We start from the raw sequence: 20,470 nt of genomic DNA on the forward strand, positions 1-20,470 counted from the left end.
CAGCCTACTAAGTGCTGGATTTACAAGCATGGGACATCATGCTCGCCTTCTATTGTCTTTCAAAATGGGTTGTTTTTTTTTGTATGTAATCTCTATATTGCTATACCACTGTCTCACATTATGTTCAGCCTAACCTGCAATACAAAGCAATCTTCCTGAGGCCTCCCAGGTGCTGGCATTACCGGCAGGCCCTACCATGTATGGCTCAAATTGTTCATGTCTATGTAAACATTTTCATTTGTATACTTCAGCATCACATAATTTTTTTTTTTTTTTAGGTTTAAACTTAAATAGTTGTAATAGTACTGTATTTTTTGTATCTATAATCACCGGTATTAGGGATAAATAGATTTTCATTTATATTGTATCCTGAGGTCTTGGACTATTAATATTAAGGTAGGTATTTATCACCCACCACCCACCTAGAATTCCTTACAATTTGCTAGTATGCATAGATAACCGTGTCCTTGGATCCTACCTTCAAGGCTTCTGACCTAGTAACATTAGACATTAGGACTTTTGAGAAAAGGTTTCACTGTGTAGCCCTGGCTGGCCTGGAACTCAGTATGTTGATCAGGCTGGCCTTGAACTCAGAGATCTGTGTGTGCCACCATACCCAGAAAACAATAGGACTTAAAAAAAAAAAAACTAGTGAGCCAGGCAGTGGTGGCGCACGCCTTTAATCCCAGCATTCGGGAGGCAGGCATATCTCTGAGTTCGAGGTCTACAGAGCGAGATCCAGGACAGGCACCAAAGCTACACAGAGAAACCCTGTCTCGAACAAAGCAAAAAAACAAACAAAACCTGGTGATTCTAAACGGCTGAAGTTGAAAACTGCCCTTTTATGAACTTGCCTATCAATGAGCAGAGGTCCTGAACACAGGAGCCATGTGCCAGGACCACCCCGCCCCCACATATATATAAAATGTGTAGTACTTGGTGTTAAGTCATGCTTTTAGCCGGCAGGCGTGATGGACTTGGTCTTTGCAGCTGAGGATGACAAGACCTCCTCCCCATAAGACAACAAGGCTGTGGTGGATAATCAGTTTAATGAGAAAACAGTGATCTGTGTGTATAAAAAGGTGGCTGTGTGTCCATTAAGTGTCCTCATTCCTGAGGAGTCGTCATATTGGGTAGTCTTGAATGTCTGTCCTGCTCATGGTACCGTTTGTCTAGGTGCACGCTGGCTATCACAACAGGGCAGGGCCTGCCCATAAAAAGGTTCGTGCCCCTAGGAGGGAGCACTGGTCAGGTTTTTCACATAGTAACAAGGGCCAAAGAGGCTGCCAAAATCAGACTAAAAATAACTGTTGCAAAATGGATGTCAGCTCAGGGCTATCTGAAGGAGGCAAAGCCTTCACCTTTTAACCCTCTGTTCAGTGTGTGGCCTCAGTGGGGGCCCAGCGCTTTATCATCAACTTCCTGGCATCTCAGGAGCCAGCCTTGCCAGTAGTCCAGGTCTGTACCAGTGAGGCTGGAGACAAAGCTGGAATGGAAGGAGCGTGCGCCTGTGTGAAGGTCTCGTCACACCACCGGTTGGCACGGGCCTGGAGAGCTGTGTATACTGTTATGCTGCACCCCATAACAAGGTGCTGAACTCAGAGTGCAGGGCTTGCAGAGCCCAGTCCGGGCACTTACTCCAGTACCAGGGGGCATTAGAGCCTTCTGTATGCCAGGGTTGCGGGCCGCCGCCCCAGACGTTGGGTGGGCCACAAGCAATCCCTGGCACCTGACACCACCCTCACATGAGACAGGCAGGGTTGCCTGAGGCCTTCAGGTAGGACTTCTCCAGAGTACACACTAGTTCCAGCTCATCGGCCTCCAGCTTCTGGGGCAACCTGGTAGGTACTGACTTCTGTGGGGCCTCAATCACGTTGACATGCCCCTCAGCCTGCCAGAACCCCCCTCCAGTTCTGAAGACTAGAGATGGCTAGAACTACTCCAGACACACTCAGGGTTGCTACTGAGAGGAATGGAGTCCCTGGAGAAACTCCACCCAGAGGCCAGCAGTGAGTTGCCCCAATGCCTGGCACGTAGGTAGCCTGTTCCTTCTCTTACACCTGGGATGCAGCTGCTGGTCACATCTGAGTCTCTACTTACAGAACAGGCCAAGGCCAGTCTCCTGATGGAAGGATTGGTAGACAGGCCTAGACTCGGCTGTGGGTAGTGCTGGTCTGTTCACATCCTGCTCTGGCCTTGGCCCTCGTCTGGACCCACTTTGCTTCTTGCTACTGTAAGGTCCTCTGCTCCAGCCCTGGCAGGGAACACAGTCTCCCTCACTGAAACCCAGGGGACCTGCTCTACCTGTTAATTGCTTCTGGCTCAAAGAAGCAAAGCCAGAGAAAAATTGGGGCTGGGGCAGAGAACCACTTGGAGGTGGCTGAGTGGGAGAGGGTGTGGAATGGTGGCTGTGAGTGACCCACAGGTCTTAGTCATCAGCACCGGGTCCGGGGGTGCCCCATGTGGGCCTGCAGCGCTTCCCGGATACCTCGCTGCCAGTCTCGGGCCAGCTGCACTGGTGTCAGAGAGGCCTGTGAACAAGGACACTGAGTCAGTCTTCCTCTCCTGGGTACTCCCCTGACCTCGGCACAGGTATCAGATGTGGCCTGACTGGCACTCACCACATTCTTCATGCCCAACTTGGCTCCATAGAGCAGCAGCAGCTTTGTAGCTTTGTGGTGCCCATAGCGCACAGCCTCGTGGAGTGCTGTGTCCCCTTCCTGTGGAGAGACCAGTCGGTCACTGTAACAGGCCCAGTACAGGAAGGTGCTGCCGACACACAGATGGCCTCCAATCTGCTTCAGGCTGTTTGGTCACAGACACCCACCTTATCCTGTGCATTGATGTGGGCGCCACACTCAATGAGGTGCTCCAGGCAGTCAGAGTGGCCCGTGCGCACTGCTACATGGAGAGGGGTGCTCCAGATCTAGGGAGAAGTGAGGGGCAGTGCTGGATCTGAGTGGCCATGCCATGCCACCCAACCCAAAAGGGCTGTGCCTCTTTTTTTTTTTTTTTTGAAACAGGGTTTCTCTGTATAGCCTTGCTTGCTGTCCTGGAACTCATTAGTAGATAAGGCTGGCCTTGAACACCACCATGCCCAGCTGGGCTATGCCTTCTTAGAAGGTGAACATTTGTTCTCTATGCTATGTGTGCCCCTAACAGGTTACTGCCCAAAGCCGGCCCCGGTCCCTTTACCTTGTCCTGTGCATTGACATGAGCTCCCTGGTTAAGCAGCAGTTTGAGGATGTCCAGGTGTCCTCCACGGCAGGCCCAGAACACAGGTGTCCTGTCCAGCTGCAACACAAAGCATCAAGGTGCTCTGACCCACGGGGTCGAAAGGCCTAACTAGATGAGCCACCACATCCCCTGTGAGGGCTAGCCTTGCTTCTCACCAAGTCCCGTGCTTCTATAGCAGCCCCTGCCGCCAGCAGCTTGTTCACCAGCTGTCCGTGGCCCTTCAGACAGGCCCAGTGCAAGGCTGTGCGGTGGAGCTGGGAGCAGAGACAAAATTAGGCCAAGAGAGCAGAGCTACTCCCTAGGGCCACCCACCTCACCCCTTGTGTTCCTAGAACAGATCACCAGAGTTACCCAGTGTCCCAGGTGAGGACTAGAGTGTCCAAGATGGCACATACAGGTGTTATAAGTGCATTCGCCCACTCTACCTTGTCATGGGCATTAGGGTCCCCTCCGTCTGTCAGGTACTTGTCAATCAGGGCCTCCTGGTTCTCCGCAGCTGCCTTCAGGAACATTTCCAGGTCCACAGGCTCTAGTGGGACCTGGGGCTGCGGCTGGGTGAGCAGAACAGGATAGAACTAAGTTAGTCCCCGAGTCCGTGGGCACCCGTCACTGCTGCTTCCAGTCTGGCCCAGCACACTAGGCCTGTTCGATTATGATTGTTTTTCAATCTCATTCTCGGGAGATAAAGAATGGGAAGTGTGTGTTATGCCCCAGTTATTCCCATACTCTAGTTCATATGCTGAATCTTAATTGTAGTATTTCAGAATATGACTGTTCTGGAAATAAGGTCATTGCGCTTGTAATTATGTAGAGTAGGGTAGACCCTTTCCTGTCTGACTAATGTCTTTATGTCGAGGACTTTGGATACAGGCAGGCACACAGAACGTGAGTAAAAGGTAGAGATGGGTCATGTGTCTACAGACCAGCGGGCACTAGTTCCAGCAGCCCCAAGGAAGCTGAGCAGGGGAGGGGACATTGAAGGACAGAACAGCCCCTCTAGCTTCTGAACAAACTGGAATGACCTGTTGGTGTGGCTGAGTCCTCCGTGGCCAGCACTTGGTTACAGCTAGCTGCCTGTGATATTGGTTAATTTCACAAGCCCTTGGGCACATCAGTGAGAGATGATTAGATAAGGCTAGCTGATAGGAACCACTGTAAATGTGGGTGAATCCATTTGATGGGCTGGGGTCCCAGGCTGAAGAAAAAGGAGAGAACAAGCTCAAGGAAGTGAGCATTGGGGCTGGAGGGTGGGGGGGCTCGGCAGTTAAGAGCCCTTGTTGCTCTTGCAGAAGATCCAGGTTCGGTCCCTAGCACCTACCTGTTGCTTCAAAACCATCTGTACAGGGTATATGATGCTCTCCTCTGACCTCTGACCACCAGGCATGTACATGGTGCACACACATATGTACAGGCAAACACTGGTACACAAATAAAGCATCTCCTCCCTCTCCCTCTCTCCTCTCATTTCCAAATAACCCTTAAGTTGTCTGGTGCTTGGTCACAGGAAGCTAAGCAGCTAATACATTGCCCTACGGAAGGATCAGAAGGCTCTGGGATGTGTCCCATGTAGCTCCCATGCACTGCCTAAGCAGCTGTGGCCCCCTAGCTCCATTCTTCCTGGGCCCCCAAGACTGGAGGCCATCTGTGCCTCTGGAACACCAGCCTTAACCTCTCACTCACCTCAACCGCGGGCTCAGCTTCCCTGGGGGGGACTCTGTGTCTCAGTCGCTTTTTTCTTCGTCTTTGAACCAAGTTTTCCAAGTCTCTCATGTTGTCCAGAGTCAGTCTGGAGCTGTTAAATCTTTCCAGCTAGGGCGGAAGATATGTCCAATTCAGATATCAGTCACCAGGAAGGGTCTCAGGGCAGACTCCTAGCTAGACTAATACTGCCTTGCAGAAGCACGCAGCCACTGGCTGGGTAACAGTGGCCATGGGTTCCAGTCACTGCCCAACCCTTTTCCAAGACACTTACTTTCTTCTTCTTCTCTTCCTCCAACTTCAATTTTTCCCGGGCCACGGCCTCTTGGGGTCCCAGCCTCCAGTCACCAGGCCAGCCTCCAGGATCAGGAACTCCATGTCCAAACTCCAACACTTCCCTATTAGCTCTTTCTCCACTTACCTGCAGGACAGGTAGAGTAGATTAAGGAATGGGACAGTTGGGAGGGATGCTTGGGAATCAGTTGTGTGGCACAGCAGGATGGCTGAGATCTGATGTGCAAAGGTCAGTTGTGAACCTGGGTGTCAGCATGGCTCATCCTGCTATGTTTCCTGGCGGACTACAATGCACACACACACACACACACACACACACACACACACACACACCTGCAGTGGCAATGGCCAAGGCCCAGGGGAATGACTGCCTGTCAGCTATCAGCAAATCACAGAGTTGAGGAGGGTGGTGTTTGTCTATACCACTGGGTTCATGCCTGGGAACTCAGGCAGATGACACCTTAGCTTCCACCCTGGTCTTTCCCTGAATTCCTATGACATCATTCCACACTGCCATCTGACCCAAGCTTCGAGAAGAGAAACTTCTGGGCCAAATTCCAAATCCCTGCTTTCAGCCCTTGGGTCTTAGAGAAACTATGTTTCTGCCTCTGTAAAATAAGCTCAAACCATCCCTATAGCTGGTCATAGCTGCTACCCACCCAGTTCCTTACCAGCCACCCAGGAAGCTGGAGCACACCAAGGAAGGGGCAGAGTGGGAGAGAATGCTGGGAGAGAGGAACAGAAGTCTGAGGCTTCTGGCCAAATGGCCAGGTCTTCTCTCTAAATCAGCAGCTTCAACAACCTAATAGCTCCTGCTCTGCTTTGTCATCCACCTCCCAGGAGCCAGCTGGGGCCACTGCACCACAGTGAGACGTATGTGCCTCATACCCTCCATGCCCCGGGTCACCCAAATTGATACCACATAGCTGCACGGGCTTCACTCTGTTTCTCTGCTTGGGGAACCCAAGAACACCACCCCTAAAGTGGCCAGACCCTCCAGAAGTTCCACCCAGACTGTCCTGTGCTTGACCTTAATACAGCTCTACCCATGGCTTCCAGATAACCCTCCACTTCCCATTTCTTTTCTACCATCCAGACAGACATACCTGCAAGCTTGGGGGTGCAGCTCTGTGGAAGAGTGCTAACCTAGCATGTATGAAGCCCCAAGATGGACCTCCAGTACCACACTCACCAAAAACAAACAACAAAAAACCAGACTCAATAATTCAAGGATTTTCCCATCTACTATCACCTAGCTTCCTCCCCAATTATCTTCCTTCTCTTGACACCCCTAACATGAGGACGGGGCAGGAAAGAACCATGCTGTCTTGCCCCTCAATCTGACCCTCCGATCCCCAGAAAGCCACTGTCTGCTCTCAGCCAGACTTTGTCCCTCTGGCCATAAAGTCTGGGTATCTCCACTTTGTGTTGAGTCCTTACCAATCACCTGCCTCGCATCCTTACCAACTGCTGAATGCTGATGAAGTCCATGGTCCCCCCCTTGCTCTCCACACGCCCAGCGAAGCTAGCAGAGCGCTCAGCCCTTTTATGGGAGAGCTCTCTCTTGGGGGTGGGGGGAAGGACAGAGTTTGTGCCCAGGCCAGATGACTCTGGGGCCCTGTCACACTAACCAAAATACAGGTCTGGGAATGTGGCCCACTGAGGGCAGGAAAAGAAGCTGTCTGGAGCTGAGTCTGCAAGCCGCCTCAGACACCCACTACCTTGCACCTGCCACATCCCACATCTAGCCGGGAGTCATTTTACCAACACATGGACTGGGGTGCTTGGACAAGACCCAAGGGGAACATTTCTTACTCTTGGGAGTTCAGAGCCCACTGGTGGAATCCAGAGTTAAGATGGAGATCTGGCTGCCTGAGATACGCAAAGACTAGCGGTGCAGTCACCGCAGCACAAGGCAGGCGTCCTACAGAGGACCTCAGGAGGGACAATGGAAGAAGCTGACCTAATGCCTTGGGAATTCTCCTGGGCCTACATGATGAAACGAGGCTTCATAAGATTTCCCAACTGGCTAGTTTCAAGGCTGCCCTTCCCTCCCAGATTTGTCCCTCAGCAGGCCGCCCACAGCCAACATGGTGTTCTGCCCAAGCCTGTCATCAGCCCTCATAGGGTCCACACCAGATAACTCTCTGGGCATGAAGCATGAACAGGGCAAGGGGACTGAGACCCGCTCCGGGTCCTGGTCTGTAGCAATAATCATGACAAGCCAGCCAAGAAACAGACTGTCGTTAGCCAACAAAATCAGCTTTCTAATTCTTCAGAAGCCAGGAATGCCTTTCACTCTGCTGTGCTCTAAACTCCAACTTGACCTTTGAAAGGAAACCAGATACCCAGTAAACAAGACTCCAGCATGAAAGCAACATGAACAGAGAGAGAACCAAATAAGTACAAGGGGAAATGTGGCTGAAAGGGGACCAGGGACCACAGAGGGTCACCAGAGCGCCTGTTGTCCGTGGACGTGCAGAGTTTTCCGAGAATTTAAGGAGACACAGCTTTTTAAAGAAGCCCGGGTCTTCTGCATTAGGATGCTTTCTTTGAAGGGAAACAGTTTCTCTGTGAGAAAGGTGGCAGACAAGAATGTCAAACCTGCCCTGCTCTGCCCTGTCCTACATTTGATGAAGCTGGGCATGGCTGTACGTGATGGTTATTCTAATACTCGGGTGGGTATGGTGGCGCACACCTTTGATCCAAGCACTTGAGAGGCAGAGACAGGAGGATGTCTGTGTGTTCAAGACCAACCTGGTCTACATTGTTCCAGGAAGCCAGGACTACATAGAGAGACCCTGTCACAAACAAACAAAGAAAACCCTGAGTACTCAGACGGCTGAAGAAAAAGGACCCCAGGATTAAAGTTCATCCGGGCTACCGTGAAACCCTGTATCCAAACAAAAAAAAAATTTTTTTTTGAAAATGTTGGTTTGTGCCACACAAAGGTAACTGGTATTATCTCTAAGTTAAAAACAATAATTAGTCTTTATCTTTAAAAAGAAAACTAAAGACCTATTTGATTATTCCTGCCTCGATGGCCCAGGGGAAACCATATCTTCTCAACTTCTCCTTGTGTCTGCACGGCATGTGCTATTTGAAGAGTGCCAGGCGGTGGGCACCACCGACACTCCTGCCGCACTGCTACCTACATTCAAGTGATGTGCCGAACCTGACCCCTTCCTGCCAGGGAGCTGGTCAGTGTGTGTCTTTTCTCTCTCAGTAGGTCAGTTCTTGCACTCTCTCCCTCTCCCTTCTCTCTGTCTCTGTCTCTGTCTCTCTCTCTCACACACACACGCACACGCACACGCACACGCACACACACATACACACAGTCTCACACTGTAGCTCAGGCTGGCCTCAAGTTTATAATTCTGCCTAAGCTCCAGAGTGCTAGGATTACACGTTAGCCGCCGTGCCTGGCGCTCTCTTTTTAAATATATACTATATTTCAATGCATCTCTTGTTCTCTCAGTGCTGGGGAACAGGGCCTTGTCCCCTAATGCAGAGTTTGTAAGTGAGTCTGTAAATGGACACCTTTGTTATCAAGGATGAATCTTTCTAGGTTGTTACAGAGACGTCAAAATTATTGGCTCTGCTCACTTAAATAGCTATTGCTAAATCCCATAAATTGCCATCTCTGGAGTGTGTGCCAGTTTCCGTGACTGGAAGCCTACCAACTTACGGCAAGTGAGTGCAAAAAGAAAACTTTAATAGACACATATAAGGCACATATTATACATGTGTCTCTCTATATATGCATACACCACCCAATGCAGAGGCTCAAATTCTAATATAAAGCTCCTGTGAATCAATAAAAACATGGCAAGCTGGATGTGCTGATGCATACCTATAATCCCAACACTCAGGAGGCTGAGGCCACAGGATGGCTCCAAGCTGGAGGAGACCAGACTTCTAGAACTGAGATTCTGGAATAAAAGCCAGTATCAGTTAGACTTTGGGACTGGGCACTGTTTCTCCCCATTGTATTAGGGTTTGCATGTCAAGTAAGCACTCCACCACTGATCTACTGAGACGGGGGTCTATGTTGCCCAGGCTGGCCATGAGTCCCTCTGTAGCCCAGGCAGGCCTCAACCTCCCAAGCAGCTGGTATTTCAGGCTGCACGGCTAGGCCAGGCCCTCTAGTGGGTACCCTCCATACTGCCTGTAATGTCCTACACTCACTAGCGTGCCCTCCATGGACTTCCTCAGACTCAGAGTAACCCTAAGGCAAATCATTGGGGGGGGAGAAGGGGGCTGAGGGACAAGCAGGTAAAAAAGAACACTGCACCAAGCTAATTCAGCTAGGAAACAGCTTTTGTTAGACACTTCATATTTTCTTCTAATACTTCACAGTTTTGCATTTTTATATTTAGGTCTCTGTATCTTGAAATTTATCTTTGTCTGTGGGATGTTGTCAAGATAGAAGCTTTATTTCCTTCCAAATGGATAGCTGTTTCTACAAGGACTGACTTATATGATCACCTGTCCAGGCTCACAGTCTTCAGCCCTCCCAAGCCTCCCTTCTGGCTCCCACACTGGCCAGACGGGGGGCTTTTCTGGGCATTCTGGCCCTGGTCCCATCCGGCAGCACGATGCTGAGCAAGGCAGGGTGTGGAGAGCTGGTCTGTGTACTCTTCAAGGGCAGCCAGAGACAGGAGGTGGAGCCTCAGCCGGCCAACAGGTCCCACAGGCCACTGTTGCAGGGCAGCAGGTCACATGCTCGGCGTGCTTTGCGATCCCGGACAGCCTTCAGGGCTGGGCTGTGCTGTAGCAGGAGGGAGCAAATGTCCTCGTGACCCTTTTCTGCAGCCTGTGGAGAGAGAGGCCTGAATCGAGAGGCACACCCGAGCTGGGCCTTGCGCTCTCTCTCTCACTTCCCCTTCCCTTAGAAAGGCCTCCTGGAAACAGGCACCTCAGATGTGTGAGCGGAGACCTTACCAAAGCCCCATGCCTTATACACAGGTTTGTGAAGCACCTGGGACCGTTTGGGCAGCTAGTCAGCCTACGGAACTGTTCTGGAACTCTCCATGTAGACCAGACTGACCTTGAGCTTTTGGCAATCCTCCTGCCTCTGACTTCCAAGTGCTGGAATTATAGGTATGAGCAGCCATGTTTGGGCCTTTGTGCACGTCAGGCAAGCACCCCACCACTGAGCTACACCCCTCTTTTTATCTTTTGAGACAGGGTCTCACTATGTCGTTTGCTCATGTTTATGTCTTTTTTTTTTTTTGAGACAGAGTTTCACTATGTAGCCCTGGCTGGCCTGAAGTTCACTATGCAGATCAGGCTGGCCTTTAGTTCACTGATACCTGCGCCTGCCTCTGCCTCCGGAATGCTGGAATTAAAGGCGTGTGCCACCACTCCTGATCTCTGATTTTATTGTTGTTTTGTTTATTTTGGCTTTTTGAGACAGTGCCTCACTATGTAGTTCACGTTAGTTTCACATTATGAATTATGAATATAATTCTCCTGTCTTGGCCTCCTAGGGTCTAGGATTACAGTTACGTGCTACTCCATCACCCAGCTCAGCCTGAATTTTTTTTTTTTTTTAATATCCTTTGCCCAGTGATCATTCTGGTCTTTATTTAGCTGTCCCACAATTGCCCATAACCCCAGCACTGAAGTGAGTGTAGGCAGGAGGATCTCTGGGGCTTGCTGGCCTCCAGCCTAGCTGAGAAAACTTGAGTTCAGGAAGAGACAGAGTAGAATTCTGAGAGCCTATTTCTGGCCTCTGTGTACAGGCACACAAATGTGCATCTGCACACAAGTGTGTGCATACACTCACAGATATATAGACATAAATAAATCATATTTTTGTAATTATATGTGTGTGAGGGGAGATGTGTAGATGTGTGCAGATGCCTGCAAAGGACAAAAGAAGGCAGCGGATTCTCTAGAGCTGGAGTTACAAGTGGTTGAGAGCTGGGAACTGAACTTATGTCCTCAGCAAGAATAGTACACACTCTTGGGCTGGAGAGATGGCTCAGAGGTTAAGAGCACTGCTCTTCTTTCAGAGGTCCTGAGTTCAATTCCCAGCAACCACATGGTAGCTCACAACCATCTGTAATGAGATCTGGTGACCTCTTATGCCATGCAGGCAGAACACTGCATACATAACAAATACATCTTTTTTAAAAAAGTACACTCTTAACCACTGAGCCACCTCTTTAGTCTCCACAAATTAGTAAATTAAGTTCTTTTGTTTTGTTTTGTTTAAAGACAGGGTTCCTCTGTGTAGCTCTGGCTGTCTTGGAACTTGCTCTATAGACCAAGCTGACCTTGAACTCACACAAATTTGCCTGCCTCTGCGTCCTGAGTATTGGGATTAAAATGTCCACTTCCTCCTCCATCTCCACCACCACCACCACCACCACCACCACCTCCACCACCACCACCACCACCACCCACCTCCACCACCACCACCACCTCCACCACCACCTCCACCTCCACCACCACCTCCACCACCACCACCTCCACCACCACCACCACCACCACCACCACCACCACCACCACCACCTCCACCACCATCTCCACCACCACCTCCACCACCACCTCCACCACCACCACCACCTCCACCACCACCTCCACCTCCACCACCACCTCCACCACCTCCACCACCTCCACCACCACCACCGCCGCCGCCGCCGCCGTCGCCGCTGCTATTAGTAAGTATCTTTAAAAAAGAAAAGACTCAAGCTTCTACAGCTGTCAAGGATTTAACAAAACCCAGCATGCAGCCAGCTGTTCCCTGAGCACCTGTCGAGTGCGCGCTAAGGCTGCACACTTAACAAAAGCAGGTCCCAGCTGCTGCCTCTGAGATAGACTTCAAATAGAATCTCGAGATGAACAGGTATCTTAGTTAAGATTTCTGTTGCTGGGATAAAACACCATGACCAAATGTAACCTGGGGAGAAAAGGCTTTATTTATTTCAGCACTGGTTGTTGCTCATCATGAAGGGATGTCTGGGCCAGAACATGGAGGCAAACTAAAACTGAAACCATGGAAGGATGCTGCTCACTGACTTGCTCCTCATGGCTTGCTCAGCCTGCTTGTCTTTTTTTTTCTTCTTCTTCAAGACATGGTTTCTCTGTATAGCCTTGACTACTCTGGAAACTCACTCTGTAGAGCAGGCTGGCCTCAAACTCAGAGACCCACTTACTTCTGCCTCCCAAGTGCGTGGATTAAATGCATGCGCCACCATGCCTGGCTTTTTAAAGATTTCTTTTCTTTTTATTTTATATGTGTGTGTATTTTGCTTGCATGTAGGGAGTTAGATTCACTGGAACTAGAGTTACAGATGGTTTGAACCACCCTGTGGATGCTGGGAATTGTACGGGTCCTCTATAAGAACATCCAGTACTCTTAACTAGTGAGTTCTCTCTGCAGCCCCTGGCTTGCTTTCTTATACTATCCAGGGCAACCTGCCAAGGGATAGCACTGCCTCTAGTGAGGTGAGGCCAACTACATCAATAATTCATCAAGAACGTGCACCACAGACTTGCCTACACAGTCTCATGGAGGCATCTTCTCAGTGGAGAGTCCCTCTCCCCAAATGGGTCTAGTCCATGTCAAGGTGACACAAAGCTAACCAACACACCAGGCGTCAGGAGGACAAGTGCAGGGCACGAACAGCTGGGGATGTCTGGGCACCAGGCAAGGTTCCACAGAGGGGCTCTACAAACTTCAGTCCAGAGAGGACGGTGGAAGCAAAGCCTATGAAAACCGGAAGGGGGAAAAGCTGGACGTGGAGGTGCATGCTTAAAATCAGTTCTCAAAAGCCAAGGCAGGAGGACTGCCTCAAGTCTGAGAAGAGCCCGATCTGCTATAGGGGTGGACAACCTGCTTTCCAGGTTAGCCAATGCTACCTAGTAAAACTCTGGTGGGAGGGAGGAAGGGAGGCACAGTGGAGGGCAGGGGGTGTGGAGAGGCATCCACTGGGGAGATTTTGTGCTACACAGTGACAGTGAGCACAAGAGGATGAAAAAGACCAAAAAGCCTGAACACAGGGACCAAGGTTGAGAGCTGAGGACAATACTGAGGCCAGCAGGAGCTGAACCAGGTGGCTTTGGAGGATAGCTCCTTGGACTTGGAAAAGGCAAGCTTGGGGGAATGGGGAGGGGGGGACCCATGGAAAGTAGGGTTGGATGGGGACTCTTTTAAAGCCACAGTACTGGTGGAAAATCAGAATTGAGGCAAGGAAGGACCCTATCTATAAATGTATGCATGAATCACGTCTCTAAGATGCACATGTGGGTTGGGCATATAGTTCAGTGGTAAAACACTTGTCTAGCAATCCCCAGCACTTAATAAATAATCCCCAGCTCAAGGTCAAGCACCGCATTCACTGATCTCTGCTTCCTGCCTACAGACAACAATGTGGGTGCAAGATGGCTCAGAAGGTAAAGGCACTTGCCACCAAACCTGTCCATATCAGTGTGATCCCCTGGTCCCATGTAGTGGAAGGAGAGGATCGACTTCTGAAAGCTGTCCTCTGATTGCTCCATGCCCACAAATACAGATATCCTGTGGCCGGCTACCTCATGTTGCTAGCCTCCTACTGCCATTACCTACTTGCCAAGGTGGACTGCATCCCCTACCTTGAGCTGGGAGCCAGCATAAACCCTTGCTTCTTGAAGTTGCTTCTGTTAATTTCATCACACGGATGTGGTGGCGCACGCCTTTAATCCCAGCAGTTGGGAGACAGAGGCCGGTGGATGTCTGTGAGTTCAAGGCCAGCCTGCTCTACATGGTGAGTTCTAGGACAGCCAGGGCTACATAGAGAGCGCCTGTCTCAGAAAAATAAAAATAAAACTAGGATTTTGTCACCACAAAGCCACATGAAAAGTAACTAATACACGAGTAAGATTAAGGAAAAGGAGGTATGATGGAGGCAGGGAACATACCTTGTGTAGGCTGGTCATGCCATCATCATCGACCAGGCGGGGGTTGGACCCGTGGGAGAGGAGCAGTCGTGCGATTTCTGTGTGGCCACAGTAGCTGGCCCGGTGCAAAGCTGTGGCACCCCCGTGGGTCTGGGCATCACACTTTGCTCCACTTTCCAGCAGGAATTGGCAAACAGCATAGTGTCCATTACGGCTAGCATAATGCTGCAGGGGGCAGAGGCGGACGTCAGAGAGCAAGGTCCTGGCAGGTGACGAGGGCTCTGGCTCTCCATCAAGGGGCGGGCCTGGAGTGGGCTCAGGGACACTGTGCTCTTCCATTAATTAAAATACCCAGCTGCTCATGATGCTGCCACAATCAAAAGGGGAGGTGACTAAGGGTACAGTGTAGGTGCGAGAGGCTTGTCAGCCATGGTGGCGCAGACCTGTGTCTGTAATCCCAGGAGGATCAGGGTCATCCTCCACACACAGCAAGTTTGAGGCTAACCTGGGTTATATGAGAGCCTATTTCAAAAGATGAAACAACCAGCTTCAAAGCCAGGCAAGGTGGCATATGTGTATAATCTCAGTGCTCGGGAGGTAGAGGCAGGAATGACTCCAAGGCCAGCCTGGGCCACAGAGTGAACCCTTCCAAAGACAAAAAAACCAAGAGCCAGTGAGATGACTCATGGGCTAAAAGTACTTACTACCAAGTCTGGTGACTTAAGTTCTACCCGCAGAACTTACACAGTGGAAAGAATGAAACAACTCCTAAAATTTGTCCTCTGATCTCCACATACACGCTGTGGCAAGCTGGTGCCCCAGTGCGCAAGCGCGCGCAAACACACACACACACACACACACACACACACACACACAGACGCACACTCTCTAGAGGGCTTTGCTGGAAGTAAAGGGGAGAGAGCAGGCAGCGCAGAGTTCAAGCCTCTCCTGTAACTCACCAGTGCAGTGTAACCAGCAGAGTCAGGCTGGCTAGGGTCTGTGGCCTTCTGGATGAAATACTTCACTCGGCCCAGGTCTCCATTCAGGGCTGCCGACCAGATTCCTGCAGAAAGCCAATCAAAGCGCTAAGCACTGCTGCATGATGGTTTTTTTTTTTTCCTTTTTTCTTTCTTTCTTTTTTAAAAAATAATTTCTTCTACTTTTTGACTGATGCTTCTCATCTGTAAGTTAGAGCTTGGGACCCTCCATCTACATTTCGCCAGGAAGCAAGCAATAATCCCATGCTAAGAATTGTTATAATCTGGATCTGTCATAAAAACTGATACAGGGCGGTGGCGGTGCTTGCCTTTAATCCCAGCAGTCAGGGGGCAGAGGCAGCGGCAGGTGGATTTGTGAGTTAGAGGCTGGCCTGGTCTACAGAGCAAGTTCCAGGAGAGTCAGGACTGTTACAGAGACCCTGTCTCAAAACAAACAGCTGGTCTGGGAACGGTGAGATGGCGTAGCAGGGAAAGTGCCCGACGACCTGAGTTCAATCCCCCATAGCTACACGGTGGAAGGAGAAAACTGACTGTTACGTAAGTGTTGTCCAAACTCATACCCTGACACTCCACACACCCTAAATTTAAAAATAAGTAAATTATTGAAATAAAATGACCACGAATAGGTTGATCAATATTACAAATCAAGTTGATGAGAGAATTAATTAGTGATTTGGAATTCACTCACAATGCAGCATAAAATGATGGAAAAAAAAAAAAAAAGAGGTAAGGGAACATGGAAGAGAACATGTGCCAACATACTTCTAAAAGGAATCACAGAGAGATGTGCGAGGTGTAACTGGTGCCATGTTATTGCAGGGCTCCAGGAACCTGACCTTACTGGTATAGTAAGGAAGCCCAGACGCATGGACGCACAGAAAAGCTAGGAAGCTGGGACTAGTGGACTGGGCTGTCTGATGGAGAATTGCAGCAGCCCAGACACTCAGCATTTATTTTATTATTTATTACATACAGTTTAATAATATATCTATTATTATATAATAACCAGGGTTACTATCGAACAAAAGGGTGAGGTTATTACATACAGCTGAACAAGGAGGCGGGGTTATTATATACAGCTGAACAAGGAGGCAGGTTTAGCTAACATCAGTAGGGGCAATCTCTGTAGAGGAGCATCTTCAGGCAATAAATATCCAGAGGGAGAAATGGTAGACATTTCTGTCAACATCTGCACATGGACCAGAGGAAGAATTTGCTATCCCTCTGAGCCTCGCCCCGGTGTGTGTGTGTGTGTGTGTGTGTGTGTGTGTGTGTGTGTGTGTGTGTGCGCGCACCAGCCATTTCCCCATAGGTCTGAGGCTAGGGTTCTTACCATGCCCAGCTCATGTCAACAACACACATTCACTCAGGGCTTCCTCTGCTCCCCACAAATGGGAAAGATACTGGGTGAAGAGATAAGAAATGTTCAGAAATAAAGATAATCATAAATTGGGCCTGTAGCACACACCTTTAATCTCAGCATTTGGGAGACAGAGGCAGGTAGATTATAGACGAATCTCTAAACAGTCTTATTAAATAAGAAACACAGAGCCAAAGACAGGGGTGAAAGCCGAAGAGATCATAGAAATAGTGAGGGCCACCAACTAACCTTTGCTCACCACGCCGTCATAGCTTCCCAAGAGAACTGAACCAGCTTCTTCCTGTCTAACCTGGGCTTTTATTGCCTTGTTGTTCTGCCCTCTTATTGGCTCTTAGCCAGCCACCTCACTTCCTTGTCACTACCTGTCTGGACAGACCTCCAGGTCTCTATGGGTGGCTATGACCTCTGATCTCCAGGCAAACTTTATTTATTAACATAAAAATAAAATAACACCACATTTCAGCACAAATAAAATATCACCACAGTAGATCTCTGTGCATTCAAGGTCAGCCTGGACTAAATAGTTCCAGGATAGCCAGAGCTACATAGTGAGATCCTGTCTCAAAACAAAACAAAACAAAAAACCAAAAAGAACCCAAAACAACAACAACAAACAAACCAACAACAAAAACCAGAGCTGGAAGAAGATGGTTCAGCACTTGTTGCTCTCCTAGAGGACCTGGGTTTGATTCCTAGCACCCATAAGGTGGCTCACAACCATCTGCAACTCCCGTTTCAGGAGATCCGATCCCCTCTTCTGTCCAGGCACATACATGACACACAGGCAAAACATACACATGCTTTAAATAAATATATATATTTAAACCCGTGATCAGCGAGATGGCTCAGCAGTTAAGAGTACTTGCTAGGGCTGGACAGTGGTGGTGCACGCCTTTAATCCCAGCACTAAGGAGGCAGAGGCAGGTGGATCTCTGTGAGTTCAAGGCCAGCCTGGTCTACAGAGCAAGTTCCAGGACAGATGGAGCTAATAGTGAGACCCTATCTAGACATACTGACAGACATACTGATAAAACAGAATACACACACACACACACATTTACACACACATACACACATACACACACATATACACACATACACACACAAATACACATACACACATATACACATATACACACACATATACACACACAAATACACATACACACACACATACACACATACACACACAAACACAAATACACACATATACACACACAAACACACACATATACACACACACAAACACACACATATACACACACACAAAAACACACACATATACACAAACACACACATATACTCACACAAACACACACACAAACACACATACACACATATACACACACACAATAACTGAATTAAAAATTAAAAAATTAGTAATAAATGAATTTAAAACTAAAAAATATCATTTACAGGAAACATTCACACAACAGGTGAGCATCTGTATCACATGTGGGAAATAATAAAAGAATAAGCAAACGAAAAAGCAGCAGGTGATACTCAAACTATTTCATTTTTATCTTTCCAAGACCAAGTGTCTCACTGTGTATACCTGCTTTGTCTGGCTTTGAACTTGTAACCTTCCTGCCTCCGCCTTGGAGTCAAACTGCTCTAATGAGCAAAGTGCTAATGTAACAGAATAACCTGGAAGGTCCCTGCTTTGAACATGACAAGGTTTCTTTCTCAACAGAGCCAGGTTATGAGGAGTCAGTCTGTGCATGTCAGGATAGCTGTGACACACAAAAATGTCTCTAGACCTTTACTGGGCATAACTGTCCCCAGGGGAGGACTCTATAAGGCATAAGGAAGGTTTCTCTGAAGAGGTGTCATAGAACGGAGAGCCGAAGGAAAAGCTTCAGTTAGCCGGAAGACTGTCTAGCAAACAAAACGAATGGAGTCAATCAGGCAAAGAAAGGCCTTGCATACTTGAGAAACCCAAAGGGGACCGCGGCAAGGGTGAGAACTATAATGAGGGTACACAAACAGAGCTTTGTAGTCACAATGGAGAACTAAGAGCAACAGGAGGGGCTGGGAGACAGCCGTTAAGAGCACTGGCTGCTCAGGAGAGGACGGGGTCAGTGCCCAGCACCCAGCTCACCACCATCTGTAACTGCAATTCCAGGGACTCTGATCCGATGCCCTTTTCTGGCCTCCATGGGCGCCAGGCACGTGTGGTATACAGACATAATTCTGACAAACACATAACACATAATAATCTTCAATTTTTTAAAAAGAAAGTAAATGTAATACTCTCCCTTTCTATTATTGTCCAATGGTAGAGAGCGAAAACACCGCAAGGGGGCGTGAGAGGAAGTCGGAGGTCCTATTATACCCCTAGCCCAAAGGATGGCAGCAGCCAGATAAAGGGTGCAGGCTAAGAAACCATTCCTATGGCAACGGTCAGGTGTGACTGCACATACATCAGTAGCATCTACCCTACCTTGCTATAGCTGCACAAGCTAACCGTGCCTGGGGATAACAGAGTCCATAATAGCGGTTCCAGGCACAGAGAACAGGGACCACTGCTGGCAGCAAGATCTCTGTATAATCTGGGACAAAACAGATACATCCTTGCGCTTCACGGGTAAAAAATGCAGTCACCTGTTTCGAAATCACTGGCATAGCTAAAACACGGACACTCACACTCGGAGATCAGCAAGGGTCAGCTCCCCTGACCTCCCAGGCGGAAACGATCAACTAGCTGCAGATTCTGTCCCTAGCTCCTCTGTCACCTGAGCAGACTGTCTCCCAGCTGGGCTGGTCTCGGGACCCAGTTCGGGAACCAATGCCTCAGTTTACCCGTCCGCACTCGAGACGCTGTGGCCGAAGGGCTTCCCGCCACGCTTTGCGGCCAGCCTTCCTGCACCAAGCCCCGAAGCTCCTCCAAACTCAGTTCGCAGCCTCCTTTGGTTCACGTCCCCGGGGCTGGGGCTGGGAACTGCCCGCCGCCAGGCACGCGGCCGCCTCACCCTCCTCACCCCTGTCGAAGTCCATCTCCTCCAGCGTCTGCTGTACCCCGGGCACCGCACCGGGGTGTGAGCAGCAGGAACCATCCGCGCACGGTTGCGGCGCCGCCATCTCGGCGGCCGGGTCTGCCGCGGGGCGTTCCTACGAAGTGCCCACCCCTCCGCCCCAGGCTGACCACTCGGCGTCCGTAGTTGACCTTCTAGTCCCGCCCTCTCACCCGAGCCGACCAATCCGACGTTGAGGTCTTAGCTTAGCAACCAATGACAGTAGCGAGGCGGGGCTGGATAGGCTGAGCCTTGCTGCTCTGTCACCACGAGAGGGCGCCCGAGGCTAACTAAGCACCAGGAGGAGCAGTGGTGTGGGGTTCTGCTGCCGCCCCGGAGGAGGCGGAACGGTTCTTGCAGCCGCGCCTTGTAGGGTGTGGGGATCAAGCAGCTTGGACCGCCTGGCAGTGTTTATGTCGCTTTCGCCAGAACCGAAGAAGCCTCAAGGGTTCCCAGGGCACAAGGACTCTGGACGCCGCCCACAAGTTCCCTCATCCCTGGACGCCACCCACAGTCCCTCAGCCCATCTTCCGGGCATCACCCGAGCCACTGGCTGTCCATGGGCAGCGCAGTGACCGCCAGAAATCCACTAACATCCCGACCCTCCTCGTTCCTTAACAATCCAGTGGGAAGCAGGTGGCCTGAGGGCGAGGACCAGGCCCACCTTTGTGCTTAACCCTCCGCCCCCTCAATGGACACTGGTTGCCAACATCCGCTGGGCTGACATCTGAGCTAAAGGGAACACACTCAAGCATGATCCAGCCTTCAGACCCACACTGAGGGAAACCAGGGCAGCAGCCTGCTCAAACTGCAACCGAGTGTGGAGGTGGGGAGGCGAGGGAGAGGTGCTGTCGTGGGTCTCTGTCCCTATGCATGACGGGTTAGATTTATCTAAACCAGTGGTGTCCAAATTGCAGCCAACAATAGCATCAACCTCTCTTAAAACGTCATTTTTTTTT

The 20,470-nt window shown here is 49.9% G+C and overlaps 2 protein-coding genes across 4 annotated transcripts; both read right to left on the bottom strand.

The window, feature by feature from the left end:
• Nucleotides 1–779: 779 nt before the first annotated feature.
• Ankrd23 (ankyrin repeat domain 23) lies at nucleotides 780–9,890 on the bottom strand. Its single transcript, XM_036168213.1, has 9 exons — nucleotides 9,718–9,890; nucleotides 5,210–5,356; nucleotides 4,918–5,046; nucleotides 3,663–3,788; nucleotides 3,393–3,491; nucleotides 3,196–3,294; nucleotides 2,828–2,926; nucleotides 2,622–2,720; nucleotides 780–2,531 (listed from the first exon to the last, which is right to left on the bottom strand). Exons 1-9 carry the CDS (start codon nucleotides 9,814–9,816, stop codon nucleotides 2,436–2,438), a joined length of 993 nt encoding a protein of 330 aa, XP_036024106.1. The 5' UTR covers nucleotides 9,817–9,890; the 3' UTR covers nucleotides 780–2,435.
• Ankrd39 (ankyrin repeat domain 39) lies at nucleotides 9,829–19,617 on the bottom strand. Of its 3 annotated transcripts, none has more exons than XM_036168215.1 (4): nucleotides 19,479–19,617; nucleotides 15,078–15,181; nucleotides 14,140–14,343; nucleotides 9,829–10,000 (listed from the first exon to the last, which is right to left on the bottom strand). In XM_036168215.1, the coding sequence occupies exons 1-4, from the start codon at nucleotides 19,576–19,578 to the stop codon at nucleotides 9,902–9,904; spliced, it is 507 nt and encodes a 168-aa protein (XP_036024108.1). In that variant the 5' UTR covers nucleotides 19,579–19,617; the 3' UTR covers nucleotides 9,829–9,901. The 3 variants fall into 3 exon arrangements, with proteins under 3 accessions (XP_036024108.1, XP_036024107.1, XP_036024110.1); XM_036168214.1 differs by having other exon boundaries at nucleotides 9,829–10,045; XM_036168217.1 differs by having other exon boundaries at nucleotides 9,913–10,038; nucleotides 14,092–14,343.
• Between the last annotated feature and the right edge of the window lie 853 nt (nucleotides 19,618–20,470).

The sequence above is a fragment of the Onychomys torridus genome, chromosome 18, assembly GCF_903995425.1.
Source record: "Onychomys torridus chromosome 18, mOncTor1.1, whole genome shotgun sequence".
Taxonomy (NCBI): Eukaryota; Metazoa; Chordata; class Mammalia; order Rodentia; family Cricetidae; genus Onychomys; species Onychomys torridus.

Excerpts from the sequence above, each read along its gene's own strand:
- Ankrd23 (XM_036168213.1), bottom strand. The coding sequence starts at position 9,816 with ATGGGACCAGGGCCAGAATGCCCAGAAAAGCCCCCCGTCTGGCCAGTG. Across the intron at positions 5,357-9,717 it reads AAGACTGTGAGCCTGGACAG|GTAAGTGGAGAAAGAGCTAA; the intron begins GTGATCATATAA and ends CCTGTCCTGCAG. Across the intron at positions 3,789-4,917 it reads AAGCTGAGCCCGCGGTTGAG|CCGCAGCCCCAGGTCCCACT; the intron begins GTGAGTGAGAGG and ends CTGCTCACCCAG.
- Ankrd39 (XM_036168214.1), bottom strand. The coding sequence starts at position 19,578 with ATGGCGGCGCCGCAACCGTGCGCGGATGGTTCCTGCTGCTCACACCCC. Across the intron at positions 14,344-15,077 it reads CTGCTGGTTACACTGCACTG|CATTATGCTAGCCGTAATGG; the intron begins GTGAGTTACAGG and ends TGCCCCCTGCAG. Across the intron at positions 10,046-14,139 it reads GCATGACCAGCCTACACAAG|GCTGCAGAAAAGGGTCACGA; the intron begins GTATGTTCCCTG and ends CTCTCTCCACAG.